Source organism: Argentina silus (genome assembly GCF_951799395.1).
Source record: "Argentina silus genome assembly, chromosome: 13".
NCBI lineage: Eukaryota > Metazoa > Chordata > Actinopteri > Argentiniformes > Argentinidae > Argentina > Argentina silus.
The window spans coordinates 10,761,889-10,777,983 of NC_139667.1; the positions used below are offsets into that span (position 1 = coordinate 10,761,889).

Below are 16,095 nucleotides of genomic sequence, written 5' to 3' on the forward strand. Positions count from 1 at the left end.
GCCTAAAAAGATGTCCCTATAACCAAGTTGTGCTTGAGGTTGCATTAAAAGTAATATTCTATATACTCCTTATTTGATTTATTTCGCATCAGAGGACAAAACAGGCCATTTACCGAAAATGCAGTCTGTGAGTGAGCGCGAGGGTCAAGGTGTGGACTATTGATTGGGGACAGAGAACAGAAGCACTTGCTGTAGTTAGCCTACTTTAAACAAAGTTAAGTTTATGTGTTTAGTTTATATGTTTGATCACGAGGGATTTCATGGATCACCTCGATAAGGCACATACAATATAGGCTGAAGGGGAAATATAGGGGCTCAGAAGCTGCTTCTTCTAAATAATAAGTAAAGTAAATAATGATTCAAATATACTTATGAATGAATTTGCGTTGCTGTGTGATTATGTGCGGTTTTTATTTCAAAAGAAACAAGTAGGCCAATTTAATGAAAATAAAATCATTGATCAGATACCAATTGACAAAAATGAAATGGGCATATGCTCATAATACATTTTTTGTCGATTAAGGAGAAATAGTAGGCTATTACAATACCATTTAAAACTGTGTTTCATTCAATTAAACAACATAGGTAATTTGTATTAATGGTTTATTATCATTTGACGCAGGAATAATCAGCACCATAAGTTTCATAGCGCCCTCTCTTGGTTATATTTGTCAAACAAATAATAGAGTGGTGCATTTAGCAGTTTACTCACATGAATAAAATAAAAAAATCTTCTTTTGCGAGAGAAGCGCCTATCTCCGCCTCTATTTTAATCATTAGTTTAATAATTAACCTATACTCTCACTTGCGGTTGACTAATGCACCGAGGCACAGCCCCAGGAGATATTGCAAGATCCGGCCAACATCAAGGTTATGGAACACAACGGTGCCAGCCACGTGCCAGTAGTTGTACATCTATTTGTGTGCATATTTACGTAAGAGCATAACTATCAGTAGAGGCCCATTAGTAAGCGCGAGTAAACCGTGGCATGTTGACGAGGGGCTAACAGAGAGTCTGCTTAACTTGGAGATGAGATCATGAGAACCTCTGGTGTGTTGAAGGATTCTGTATTGACGAGAAGCCATGCCTTCTATCTGTGGAGAGGCAAAATGATCCAGAGTCTCCATATTTGACCCCTGAAAACAAAATGAGTTTATTTTGTTTAAGAAATCCATTAATAGGTCTAAAGCTAAGCTATTGACAATAAACAACAACAACAAATAATAATAATACTTTTTTAAAAATGTGTTTCATTAAAATAGAGTACTTTCGAACCTAGCCAGTACACTGGCTTTGAATAAAACTAATCAAAAACAAAACAGACAGAATTACTATTTTAGCCAGAAATGGATGCATGCTCTGTTGCATGTATAAACCTATCATATTTACTGTTATGTGTGGGCCATATTGATGCAGGTGACAGGTCCATGAACGTCTAAGGGCATGCTACAGTATCAGCCGATTACATCCAAATGTCAATAGCCTGCTGGATGGCCTGATGTTCTTGTATAAGATGTTGCCACTAAGTTGGTTAATGATCAACTTACAGCCCCTTAACATGTCCACTCGGATAAAGGTCACCATTTTGGGTTTGTCAGAAACATGAACGTCAGTGATGCCTGTTGAAGCGGTGCTGTGATGATCCAACACTGGAAATGGTATACACACTGTGTCCTCATCCAGTAGGCACCGCTGGCATGTGCAATAGGAGTAAGACTGCTACCACTAACACTTTACTTTACTTTACTTTACTTTACTTTCACTTTACTTCCAAAAATGTTTTTCACAGAGGTAATAGTCTGTGAGAATGTGCCGCTAACCCTTATAGAGGTGTATAATAAAACTATTCATGACGATTCATACAAACTGAGCCCTGCATAGCCATCAGTATTTGAATATTATATTTATGCGATGGTTCCTTGACAAGCATCTCCTACTTTTTCACATTTCACAACAGAAGAGGTTGTGCTATAGTGCTCCGGTGCTATCGTTACTATGCTATATCCCTCTCGCTGCTTCTCACTGGTCCGTTACCGTACATGAGAAATGCTGACTATATGTCATATGCTGTAAGTTATCTGGAAGACTTCACTGGGGGTTCAGTCTTCATTATTGGTGCTTAAATGGTCAGCTTGGATTTATGTCTTGCTTGTCGCCATTCATCAAATTTACTATCACGACGAACAGTACTTGAATTCAAGACTCAGCATTCCCTGGCACTGAATCGATCAGTTAGTGTCAGTGATAGGCCATAGGATATCACACCAGCACCCAGGCGTAACTCAATATCCTTATGGCATCTGTGGGAATATATGGAACAGTCAAATCTCAAAATGACTGGGCATTCAATCTCAGGGCCCCCAAAAGTGGCACCTATGCAATGATGACTTGACAGTTCTCATATGACATAACAGTACCCATAGTGTTCTGGATCTCCTTGTTTGGGTTCTTCTTAGGTGCAGAGCAGGGGGATGGAAAACCTGGGTGCTCTCCTCTCCCTGTGAGAAAGGCGGGCCCATCTAACATTCCTTCAAACACCCAGGAGTTGTTGGCAGGAATGTGTTACTTTAAGCTTCACTTTCAAAGTAGGATTTTTTTCCACTTTGCTTTTCGGCAAGCTTCTAAGATTCACTTAAGTTTCTCCCTTTTTTTAGTTTTTGTGGCTTTTGTCATCATCCGAGCCACCTTCAAAATGATGAGGGCAAGAGGTTAAGCTTGCGATTGGTCGAAATGAAATTAATAATGAGAGCCTCATTCTCTCCCAAAGCGATGGAAAAATGTTTGCTGCCAACTTGCCTGTGGTGACAGTCAACATTCCAGAGCAGGGCTGGAGTTTGGACTTGCCATTATCTGCCACAGCTGTGGCAACGCTTGTTGGCTACAGGTTTGCGGCTTGCCACAGTATGTTTACCTGGAAATGAATCTGAAAAGCGACTAGACTGGGAAGGTACACAACCCAGGCTAAATAAAAAACGGAGGGCAGCCATTGCGATGGGACCGCATAGGGAGGGGGTCCGCAGTTATTGCACTGGCCACAGTGGGTTTGGGGAGCAAACACTGGCGTAAATGGCCTAAGGATTTCCTCAAATACGCACCTTTTGATATATTGAGAGGAATGTGTTTGTGAATGCCATGCAATACGTTTTTATGTGCGCCGTATCCAGGGCCTTGCAATTTGCAATACTTTTCTCTTGTCATGTAAAAATGCCTAAGCCGACCTATGCTACGCATATATCAAATAAGGTGACAGTCTAGCCAGTGGACCACAGGGAGAGGTTGTGGAGTCTCAGAACTTAAGGGATGCTAAAATCTGATGGCATCCAAGAATGTGACGAGAAATAGTCTGAAGAAAGTGCTATAACAAGAGCCAGTTGGTGAGCTTTTGTCTCTTTGATTAATCTACTTCTATATTCCTCTTTCCATTGACATATATACTGCCAGGACACAACAAACTACATGAGGTTCCAGCATGTCATGTTAAACCATCTGAATGAATGTGTATTAGGGTGAAAAGATTTGCAATATCACCAAATGTACCAGCGTAGATGCCACTCTCTGCTAACATATATAGTAGTTGGCTACAGCACACTTCCAAGTAGTCCCCTGTATGGCATGTTAAACCATCTGAACTGATGTGTATTACTGCAAAAAGATTTAATATCACCACATCACCCATTGTTATTCATTAGTGGGCCAACTGCAGAGTCAATACACATTTAATCACAGACTGAAGGCAATTAAACGTCAGGGCTAATGGTGTTATGTTAATGAAGCTGCTGTGCTCCCATGGGAAGAACTGTGTCTAAATCCCTCCAATCAGCCGAGTCAGATCATCCATGATGAGCTACTGTCGTTCACACTTACCTGCCATGCTGTCAGATCACAGCCAGCGATGAGGAGAAGGCAAACTTGGCCTTCCCAGGCTTATTGGACATTTATCTATTAGCAAGTGTGGCTCATGAAATGGTAAAGATTATGAAGGGGCTTTTTGAAAACGTGACTGATTTATTTTAGCTTCAGTTTCCATACATACTGTACATAGGAACAAGTTGACAGCTATTCCTTTGTATTGTTTTTATTTCCGTTTAAATACAAATAATAAATGTTATATCAAATTATGCACCATGTTACATGCAAATATGTGGATGTTTTGCCTGAAACATAAGAGCTTATTGTAATCACGACAACTTGATATCTTCATATCCATAGAGCTGAATCTCAGAGACATCCTCCCTCTTAAGAAAACACACACGTCCCAGTTCTACATCTGCCAGAGGGAGCTTTTGACCATTTCCTTTTTCCATCAGTCAGTCCCATATCTGGAGCTGTCTTATCTGTATTCCAGTCTGATGGAGAATTTCAAGTTTGGGATTACCTCACAGCACTGTGACTGCTGACTGACCTGAGCCCTGCCACAGATGCTGCCAAGTGAACCTTTCATTCTGCTCCCTGACAAGCTCTCCTCTATCTACATCTCCCTGTCTCAGGGATAGACATACATTTCTGCCATCAACTGACTGCAGGGGAGGCTGGTGGAAGTAGAAAACAGAGGACAGGCTCATTGTAATGCATGGAATGGAATGAGGAATGGTATCAAACGCCTCCGATTTCTACCTCCACCAGCCTCCCCTGCCCGACTAGCTCCCTGTTACAATGAGTAGCATGATCAAACAACAGTGAGTGATATTAATTAAAATGAGTTATGCTGAAAGGGGATGGTCTATCTGTGGGTTAGTCATCTCCTTCCTGTATCTGCTGAGGGCCCATCCATATGTAGATGGCTAATTTGTAGTGTTGACAGAGGAGCGGTGTGGGAGCTGACAACACATGAGGAGGGCTCACAGAGAGCTGCCTACGTGTCTCTCTGGGGGGCGGCTGGTAGCTGGTAAAACCCCTCCCTGCCAGAGCAACAACATAAGTGTCCAATCTGTGTTTGCTTACCCGTGAACACCCTTGGCAGAGTCTTGGGGAGCCCGTAAATTTGGCCTTTTTACAGGCCCTGACAGCTAACAGGCTATTGGCAAAGGAGCCCCAATGACATGGCCACTCAACAGATTAGCACCTCATCAGCCTCCTGCGGCTTCGAACAAATATGGCCCCCGCCTCCCATAAAGCACAATAGGGGCCGCCAGCGCTAAACAGCCGCCCGGCAGGGGAGCCCCCCCACAAAACTTCCTGGCTATGTCCTTTCTCTGGGACACAGCTGCAACAAGGGGCCCTTCCCCGCCCCACCCCGACCCCAATTGGCAAGATGTGTGTATTTCAGGTGAGCAAATATTGCCACTTGCCTGAGAGTTCAATGGGCAGTCCTTTCAGGGGGTTGCGTATTGCGCCTGGTGGGCTTGCAGGAGGGTATGTGGTGGTCCCACACAGCAACCCTAGGCTGGCCCGGGTCAGGGGGATTCTCCAGGCACAGCTGGGGTCTACAAATCAAACACACCAATACACCTCATCTACATTTCCCAAGTGAGGAGAATGTTCCCGGCTTTCTTTTCCTCTCTGGCAGTCACATCACAACAGTACCATCACATCAAATATATGTCATCCTCAATATACTGTGTACTGTTGATCCAGGACATTACGCATCTCCAGTCCATCATCTTGTATTAGAGATTGACAACCTGACTTGAGTGACAAAATCCTAATTGACCATCTCTCCTCATACATACATACATCCAACTTTATTTGCCTTCCCTGAAAATGGGCACACATGCAAGTCCCATGATTCCTGTCATTAGGCTGCATTGTGGATGGGTAAACAGGCAGGGGAATTGAAAGTTGATCTTGTCAGCCACTTGCCATGTTTTCAACACTTTTGTCTCTAATACACATAGCCAAAGGTGTAAATGCCCTCTGCCGCTGCATTCAATTCTCACCTGGGCCTTAATGTGGAAAAAAACAGATAGGGAAAATAAATAATGGCCTCTGTGAGATTGCATTTGAGATTGGAGATACAGGCTTTCCTCAGGCCCATGTCCTCCAGGAAGGACGTTAGAAACAAGCACATATGGAATGTTCAAAGACTGAACAACCAAAGCTTTGCCAATACCAGGTCAAACATTAAATGAAATGCTTGAGATTGAAAGGTACCATTACATTTCACCAACATGTTTCTGCGTCATATAATGACACCAAATGAGAAACAAGTCTTGAACAATTGATGTAAAAAAACACAATACAGTCACACATTACAAAATGATATCTAGAACTTGGTGACTGGCTAATCCAAGTCATCAATTTACAATGTTGGTGGCAGCACAAAGGCAGGAGTGAGAAGGTCTATGGAGAGACCATGAATTGAATAGCACAATCTTTCCTTGAGAGGAATACTCCTGGACCACAACAACTTAAAGTCATTTCTGATCATCTTAGATAAAGGCTAAGGATGAAGCTGAAGTGTATTGGTCTGGTGGTGCAGGTGCACTATGGCAGCGGGTGCAGCCCTATCCCCTTGAAGTCAAACACAGGTCTAAAGAAGGCCTGTCCTGGGAGACTTCCTACGCCATCACTGTGAAATGGAACTGACTCCTAGTGCAAACAAGATCTCTCCCCATCTCTTCCCCAAGCCTAGATGAACCCTGTCGTGTGAGATGGTTTGCTGTTGTTGTGTTTGTTTGCTTGTTTGGTCTCATGTCCATGGACACCCAGCATGGGGAAGGGGGAGAGTCAGGACACGGACGCATCACACAGGCCTCCCCTGGAGGTGACGAGAGAACTGCAGTGAATCTATTGAGCAAAGCTGCACTGCAAATAGCAAAACGTGGATCCGCACCACCAAGCCAGAAGACAGACCTCTTGTCTTACAAACAATGTACTTTGTGAAATGGAGTGGGACAGCCTTTATTATGAAACAAAAGGAAAAAGAGGATGCATTAATTAAATGTAGACTATCACAGGTGTTGAGATGTATAAAGCTTTAGGTGGAGGAAAGATTCAAGGAATGGGTATAATTTTGTTATCTCCAATATATGCTTATAATGCTCTAGTTTTTTGTTGTTGTTGTTGTTGTTGTCATTTTAGGTATGAGCTTTTATGTTTCAAATGTCAGAATCCAGAAAATTCAGAACATCTATTATTATACCATCGGAACTACCAGTACTAAAATAAAATGTAGATATCATATTGCTATTGGGCGACACCTGGTGGTAATAGCGAAAACAGTTCCCCAAAGACATATTACAAGCCGTTGGTAGGCCCATGAAAAAGGGCATTCACCTGTTCACCGTTGGTTTTCACAGTTAAAATCGTCCAATGTTTTGATGGACAGCCTTCATCACATGTGATACCAATATACCCTGTGTGCGCAGGGTAGTTCTCTCAAACTTTGAAAAATCTTAACTAGTCAAAGCCCATTAGACAAGTCATAGAATCAAGTTTAAGAGCCGCTGGTTGTACTTCTTATCATGTACTACTCGTTTAGGCATTTGTCCTGCCACTCCTTAAAAAAAACATTGGTTAAATGATGTTGTTTTCTATGTGCCCAGAGGAGGGAGCCAGTGCGTTTTATAAGACACGAACTCAAACCACTCATTGTGCATATGCAAACTGACACTTCAGGATATTCTTTCCTGAAGGGATGACCAACACGACTGATAAAATGTATCATGCGGCTCAGTTGAAAAGATAGAAAACTAAGATCATGAGGAAGATGTAAATTCAGTGTCTTTGAAGCAGGAGACCGCATAGATTGTGACATTTGTAGTATGCATATTTAAGTGATTTCGATACACATGTAGGAGATTGGAGAAAAGGTAACCACTGCAGGGATTTTTTCCAATTCACAAATCCTGATGTTATTGGGACTGCATCTGGATTTGATTGCATATGTTTATACAATATATGAGTACAAACCTGTTTGATCTGGGCTCTCTCAAATCTTTTAAACCGTTTTAATAGACTGCCAAGTCTTACATCATGAGTAGCACTGGCATCTCCGTTTTTTTAGCTTGGCTAGAAGCCACAGACTCTGAGCTCTATGCCTCTCGCATTTCACATGGTCTCTCTGTTGAGCTTGGTCTGTAGGGGAACCTAAAAGCCGGTTCAAAGGGTCAATTAAATCAATGAAATTATTTAAATCTTTACTATTAGCTTCTGTGAATATATACATAAATGATTTTCATACATCAGCTAGACATCAAGACCACAACATTCACTTTAGATAAACTTACAGTATGGGCTACATTTGGCTTTGGCCACTCAAAGACAATGTATGTTCTCCTGGAATGACCCCAAAAGAGAGAATTCAAAGGCCACAGTCACAGAATGCTTCCCCATTTTGATCTCCACATGATCATGTAGACTAGTTGGGGCGGCATGTAGCCTGTAGGTTAGAGAGGCTGGCCAGCAATTGGAAGGTTGCTGGTTTGATCCCTGCTCCAGGAGGGAGCCGGATGTGAGCTGGTGACTGGAGGGTTACTGGCATCATATCCAGGTGTCTACCACTGCTGTTGTGCCCTTGAGCAAGGCACTTAACCCCGAACTGCTCCAGGGGTGCCAGAATATGGCTGACCGTGTGCCTAGAGCTCTGTTCTCCCTTGGGGGTGTGCATGTGTGTTGTCTTGGGGGGGGGGGTGCAAAAATTACCACATTCCAACAATTGGTGAGAATTGATTGCATGGCCAATAAGCAGTCTTAGTCTTGGTTTAGGCTGATGGGGATCTCTGCTACTGTAGAGATGTCTGAACTGCTTTCTGTGTGATGTCTGTCTGCGTGAAGTCTGCTAGTGGCTGGTCTGGTCCAGCGTCCACCTCTCCTTCATTCTGGGTTAATAGGGTCAGTGAGCCCAGTGGTGAAGCCAACATCTTGAAGCCATTTCAGGGGAACAGATAGAGGAGTGAGAGGCCACTCTTCACCAGCATCTATTAGAAGATTGAATTACAATGGGCCAGTCTTGATTGTAAACACTGGCTCATGGCCAGTATCTCTTTGATGAGCATCAATCAAAGGAACAAATACCAGTTTGGTAAACTCATGACAGCTGGCCTTTTATCAAAAAAGGACAAAACGCCTGTACTTTCAGACGATTAATCTCTTAAACAGTAGGCCTCATTCAATGTTGTAGCCTTTCCTTGAGGACACTTTCAGTGTATTGCCATAAGTTGAACTTGCAATTCATACTTTGCTATGATAGCATTTGTATGAGAGATGTCACATTAGAACTGAGTATTGACTCGTATCAAAGTCTTCCTCCATCCCCCACCACCTTCTTTAACATGTCATTATGGCCCTGTGGTGGGCAGGCCACTCAGCTAAATGCTTTGTGGTTAAACAATCACATCCAGCTGCTAGAAATGGGATTTGACATGTGTTGCCACTACGATGAAGTACTCACACTTACTTACTCACTCACTCACTCACTCACTCACTCACACACACACACACACACACACACACACACACACACACACACACACACACACACACACAGTACGCACTCACTGGTTCACCCACGCACTCACTCACACACACACACACACACACACACACACACACACACACACACACACACAGTACGCACTCACTGGTTCACCCACGCACACACACACACGCACACATTTTGCATAAGTCAAGTAAAAGTGATAGTCGAACATCAGTGATAAAGCCATGGTCTCAACACTCCTAGCTCTGAGCTTGACATTAACAGAGCGTGTTACAATTGTGATGTTGTCTGTACTTTTTATGCATCACGAAATGTGTGCAGTTGAAGACTTCAGTTATCCACCTCCAGATCAGTGACAGCCCCAAACCAACCTCTAGTTTGCATTTAGTGTGAGATTGTGACAATTGAGGTAATCGCAGTGACTAACTGAAGGCTGTTACACCCAAGCTGAGCTGAAAAGATGTGAGAGAATATAAAATGCTTTGATTCACAGACAAATTGAGTATGGAGACACAATGAACTTGAAATTCAATAGTCATGTAAAGAAGTAGAGTTTTATTACATTTTGTATGTACTAAAATATACAAAAAACACTGACACCTGCCAATCCAGCGGCAACACGTAAAGGAAAAGGAGAATCGTTAAGGATCCTTCTCCATACTCCCAAAATAGATCCCATACTGCCAAAATAGAGCCCAGACCAGGAACTAGGTTCCAGGATGAGGCCAATACCATACCAAGGGTTTTACATACTGTAATGTCTAGGCGAAATGGGCCAAGGCACTGAAATGTAGTAAATGGTCACCAAAAGACAAGGAATGCATTGTTCTATCTATTGGAAGTGGATGAAACATACACTTTGGTTAGTTTTCGGGGAGACATACATACAATTGTCAAAGGACTACTGTACTCTACATATTTAGATACAGAGCACCACACATGACATATTCCTGAATTGGGCTGCATGAACTGTCATATTCAAGATCAACCTTATTCAAAATAGAAGAAACACAGAAAATGAAACAACATTAAAAGATGCTCAGTATACTGAAGGCTCCTCTTTCAAAAAACTGTAAGCCACTGTTTCCGACCTCTTACCAACGTGAAATGAGATAAAATGATTGTACATGAGTGCATGTTTTATATGATCCCTCATCAGTCAGTCTTGCTAACGTCTTACAATCTTTATAAAGAAAAGAAAATGAAATGATGCTCTCTCTCTCTCTCTCAGTTCCCTGTGTACAGCTGAAGTGCTTTACAGGGACATGGAGTTCAACTCAGTCTCTCCTTCATTGGTTAGGTTTGGTTTGACTCCTGCTTGGAATGTAGTCGAGCACTTTACCGTAATCCAAGTAGAGTGATCACACAATGTTAAGACATTAGTGCTCAGGTAGTAAAAAGATGGCTGAGATATAATATAGAAATGTAACATTAACAAATATCAATGAGTTGGATACAGTCTTTGGTCCCTCTGCTTTTCAACGGACATGCTCATGATAGATGCTCTAGCTATGGCTAGCATGGCAGCTATTTTCACTAACTCTGCTGATCTAGGAATGATCAGGCCCTTATCACAACCGTTAAGGGATACAGCCATTCTTTCTAATACTTTTGTTGTCATTTACTTCCTTGGTCATATGATGTAGCAGCGTACTTACTTTTCAACATGTCAAATTCAAATTGATAGGGTCAATGGTAGTATAGTGCAAACATCTGCCCCCATTAGTAAAAATACATGTAAAAAGTTGACGTACATACAAATGAAAGTTCCAGTTTCATACCATCAAAGGAATGGTTTTTGTAAAACAGCGTTGGAATAATGGTTGTGAATAACCCATGCATTTGCATTCGCATCTCTATGTCTCTCGGGATTCAAATCCCCCAGGAGAAAAGTGCCCTTTTTTCCTGGGCTAAACTCACTTTCAGCCCTTCTCAAAGGGGGTGGCAAAGCATTACTATTACTCCCAAAGTTGAGGAAATTCTATCTCTACATATCGTGTTAAACTGATTTCTTTCTGATTGTTGAACATACAGCATGTCTTTAACAGGAGCAATGAAGGTGAGATTCATCCAATCCATGGAATTGTTCAGTACGGTAATAAAAAAAGAGAAGTTTTTGGCTCCACTGCTATGACACACTCCAGCATGTGCCTACACAGCTCCACCTATCTGCTCCCCGTGACAGTGCATCTAACCCCTGAGTCTTAATCGGGTCAGAATGCCTCCGTCTCACACAGCCCTGGGAGATTTTGCGCTGGACCGTTTCCATGGCAACTACTTTTCAAGAAACATCAGCTGCTTCCAAAGGACCATAACAAGCAGACAAAGTCCTGCCATTTTCCTCGTGGTTACGCCTTTTGTGTAAGGTGTCCTCCGAGCAACTAGGGGTCCTCTTCCATATCGTCCAGGTTGGGCGCCATAATGAAGTGTTTGGGGTAGCCCAGGCTATGCTCGTCTGCGTACTCCTCCCAGCGTGTGTCGTCACTCTCGTGGGTGATGTAACGCTCCCCTCGCCGCGTCTCAAACTCCCTGAGGTCCAGCCACGTCTGGTAGTCCTGGGGGAGAGAGAGGAGGAGCAGGAATTAAATGACTACATGTAGTAGGGCTTTTCATGATCACACTCAAGACACCCATTGATGACCAAATAAACCGTAGATGAATCAGATGTGAATAATGAACACTTGAATGGCCCTGACATCCTTACCATGTGACCTGATTCTAATGAAGTAGCGTTAAAAGGTTATTATCGTCAGGACAGGGTTAGGATGCTTGTTATTAGAACTGCCTGTGCGTTGTTTACATTGTTTAGGCTTGCTACTGGTTGTCTTACCTGTAACCAGGGGTGGCTGAGGGACTTGTCCACACTGTACCGCTTCCTCATCTTCACTTGAAGGAGGTTGTTTATGAGATCTGTGGCTGTGGGAGAAACAGACAAGAGAGAAAACCATCCATTGCATTAGTAGCAAGAATTTGGAGTCTTCAATGACATAATGGAACGATACCTCATTGAGCTGAATAAGACAAGGGAGGATATACAGCACATACTGTATCTGAAAAAGGTGTCATGTCCCTTTAGTCCCTGGCCACACCAATCAGAAAATGGATATAAACGTTTACTTATGAAAATCACGATCCGATTTGATCCGTGGAATTCGGGAGAGACTTTTGAAACAACCTTACCAACCAACGTAGTGAACAATGCAATCTAGCAACTCGATATGAAACCTTGTTTCTAACTTACTAAATGGACTAACAGACTGTGGAAAAGTTCAACCGCAAAGTTCCCACTTTTTGTGTCCCTAAATAACTTCCAAAACGTATGAAACAGACACGGACAGACCCTTGTCCACCCCTTTGTCTGTCAATGGATGACTGCCATAGAGAAACCATTGGCTTAATCCCTAATTAACGGATAGCATAGCTTGGTGTGGCCGGGGCCTTATTTGGGTCATATGGTAGAGGTAGTAGGCCAATAGTGTGACACCACAACCCCAGTGGAAGCAGGTCACAGTTAGCTTGCCACAATCATAATTTGTTTACCTAGCTGGAAGATCATTTTCATATACTGTACTGTATATGGGGGGAGATTTTCGAAGGGACAGCTGGGGAGATTTGTCAGTGATTCATGTCGCTAAACCACAGACAACTGAAAGGTCAAAGAACCACAGGGGCTTGCTTCTAGACCCAGATGTGTGGGAGGGCAGGACAGTGCTGAGTCTCACTTTCAGACTAAAGGTGCCTCTATATTACTAGTGCATTAACTTGTAACACACGTCTGTAGGAGCCTGGCATACTTTCTGACATTTGAATGTCAATCAGATTTCCCTTACTGCACCATTTTCTTGGAAAATACTAGCAGAATCAGCTGCTCTGAATCAAACGATCCATACCATGGCAGGTCTTCACCAAACAATGCGAAAGCACAACTCTCAATGTCATAGGAAGGAAGGAAGGAAGGAAGGAAGGAAGGAAGGAAGGAAAGAAGACTGTAGAACAACGTGAACGAGGCCTGCGACTCACCTTCAGCTGATATCTCCTTCCATGGCGCTGGGGGGTACATGAAGGCCGCGTTCTGGATCTGGTCGTTGATGTCCTCGTCCTCGTTGAAGGGGAACGTGCCGCTGAGGCTGACGTAAACGATGACGCCCACCGACCACATGTCCAGGGAGCGGTTGTAGCCTTTGCTGCGGAGGACCTCTGGGGCCAGGTAGGCCGGGGTCCCCACCACCGAGCGCCTGAACGACTTCTCACCAATGATACGGGCGAAGCCAAAGTCACACAGTTTCACCTGCCGGGACACACGCGTAGACACACTGTACATAAACACACGTGCACAGAAACACACATACGTGCACACATAGAGCTCAAATACGCACACACGCGCGTGAAAACACACACACGCACACACACATGCACACACACACTTCTGAAGTGAAGGTGCTGATGCTTACCTGAGGAAAGGGCTCAGCTGAGGCCAGCAGTACGTTTTCGGGCTTCAGGTCACAGTGAACGATGTTCTTGAAATGCAGATGTCTCAACGCCACCAGGATCTGGAACAACAGAACCAGAACCACCCGGCTTTTAGTTCAATGACCCAACCCATGTACCCTTATAGCCTCACTCATAGAACATCACGGATAATTACAGTTGCGTAAGCGTCTCGATGCACTGAAAACAGACCTAGGTCGGTCAGTTTCTTTCCATAGGGACACATGATCTCCTCATCATCTCATCATCTCATCTATGCTCAGAAGGCACTGGCATCCACCACAAGGGACATGTTTACAGTAGTGCCCTACTACACCAAACTGTGCCTCCTGACTCCTGACGTTGACAAAAGCCTGAGGACCACATCAGAGCTAAGCCTGCTGCAGCTAATTGTACCGTGCAGACCCAAAGACCCATGCCTAATGGACTTGCTTCTGTTGGGCCCCCGTGGGCCCCCTCTCTCTCCTCTAATCAAACCCACAAACCCGTCAGCGCGCCGCAGGCTGTTACCCGGCCATGATGCCATCCAGACCCGATCCGTCCCATAAACAGTCCCCCCCCCCCCCGTCCACACACACCGCAAGAATAAACAGGCCCCAGGGCTGAGTTTGAGGCGGGTCTCAGAAAGAGAGAGGGAGAGAAAGAAGAAGGGAGCAATGGAGTGGTAGCTTAAGATGGAGTTCGAGATAGAACATGGAAGAGATAGTGGAGGAACAGAGAGAAAAGGAGGAGAGAGCGAGGTAGAGAGGAGTAGAGAGTGAAAGAGGAAAAGAGAAAGAGACAGACAGACAAAGGGACACCAACCTGTGTGACCAGAAACTTGGTTATGCGTTCTGGGAGCTTGCTCTTCTCACTGGACAGTATCATCTCCAGCATGTCGCCATGGAGCTTCTCCATCACGACAAAGACCCTCTCGGGGGTTTCAAACATGCACTCCAGGTTGACGATGCCAGGATGGTGCAGGTTCTAAACCAGGAAGTAAACCTCTGAGTGAACACTCTATAAGGCTATCATCTTGTAGATTGACAGTGTCTTTGAACGGTTTGAAACTCAGAAACAACGACTTGTGTTATGTATTGCATACACATCTGACAATAGTATTCATAGTACAACAGGAAGCTGTTTAGACTACCTGTAGAATGGCCACTTCGTTCCTCAGCTGACTCTCCTGCTTGGTAGGGAACCTCATCTTGTCAATCACCTTGATGGCAACATCTCTTCCAGTCTTTCTGTGTTTCCCTACCAACACAAATACAGGTTCAGGTCATGTCAACATGTGTAAACACGTAAAAAGAGGTAGCTCATAAACAGCCTGTTTGGAATTACATTGAGAGAATATTGTATGTTTAGCTAAAAAACTAAATGATCAATGTGATCATCTATACAGTGCAACCATAGAGAGTTAAACACCTACCTCCATACACAATCCCAAACTGTCCAGATCCCAGTACCTCATCTGAGAAGATTTGGTACACCGAGCTGATATCCTACAAACAGAAACGGTCAGCCTATTTTGTTGCTATAATGTTTTTGTTTTTGTTTAGGGTTAGGATTTTACAAAAATCTCCAATACAAACAATAACTGTAAATGTAGCTTATATCCCTATAGTTAGTACAGTATGAACATTTGGTTATGAGTTTCACTGTTGGATAAATACTAGTCATTGACAGGACCAAATATATCACTTTCACAGTGCAGAAGTAGAGGTCATTTGAAAAGTCCTTTTTCTATAATGACACGGATGTCTGTGACTTCCTTTATTTGTGCTGCTGTATACAAATATGAAGTAGAGATTTGGTAGTGGAAATGTTATGTATAAAGATCTGTGAAGAACACAGAAGTAGCAGTAAGGGAAAATTGAGGACGCATGGAACAGAATGAGGAATGGTATCAAACACACGTGTATTGTATTGCGATGAGCCTGTCCTCTGATTTCTTCCTCAACCAGCCTCCCCTGACGCACACGCACATATACATGCACACACGCACACACACAGTGCTGGGAAGTTGTGCAACAGTGTCTGAAAAAGTGGTCACACTCACCACATTCTCCTGTATCTGGCAGTTGGATACAGATATGCTTATAGACAGCTCTTCTGGGGGGGAAAAATAAATATCTTTCAAAAATCAACAACTGCATAACTGTACATTACAAATGCATTTTTTATGTATTTAGTCAATGCATTCCTATAACTACTAATAAACAGGGTTGCATTGTTCACATAT

The 16,095-nt window shown here is 43.4% G+C and overlaps 2 protein-coding genes across 3 annotated transcripts in view; both read right to left on the bottom strand.

Annotated features, from left to right (window-relative positions):
- The window catches only part of nkx2.2a (NK2 homeobox 2a), a gene marked incomplete at its 3' end in the record, with an annotated part of 178,693 nt that overhangs the window by 155,379 nt on the left and 7,219 nt on the right, over positions 1-16,095 (bottom strand). The window lies entirely within an intron of this gene.
- The window catches only part of prkd3 (protein kinase D3), a 40,361-nt gene continuing 34,181 nt past the window's right edge, over positions 9,916-16,095 (bottom strand). Inside the window, exons 12-19 of one of the 2 annotated variants that reach the window (XM_083683694.1) lie at positions 15,913-15,962; positions 15,283-15,355; positions 15,001-15,107; positions 14,673-14,834; positions 13,832-13,930; positions 13,401-13,668; positions 12,211-12,296; positions 9,916-11,935 (exon numbers count right to left, since the gene is read on the bottom strand). In XM_083683694.1, the coding sequence (XP_083539820.1) occupies positions 11,762-11,935; positions 12,211-12,296; positions 13,401-13,668; positions 13,832-13,930; positions 14,673-14,834; positions 15,001-15,107; positions 15,283-15,355; positions 15,913-15,962 (1,019 nt within the window). In that variant the 3' untranslated portion in view covers positions 9,916-11,761. Of the gene's footprint in view, positions 11,936-12,210; positions 12,297-13,400; positions 13,669-13,831; positions 13,931-14,672; positions 14,835-15,000; positions 15,108-15,282; positions 15,356-15,912; positions 15,966-16,095 lie in introns of both variants that reach the window. The other variant, XM_083683693.1, reaches the window with a different exon arrangement.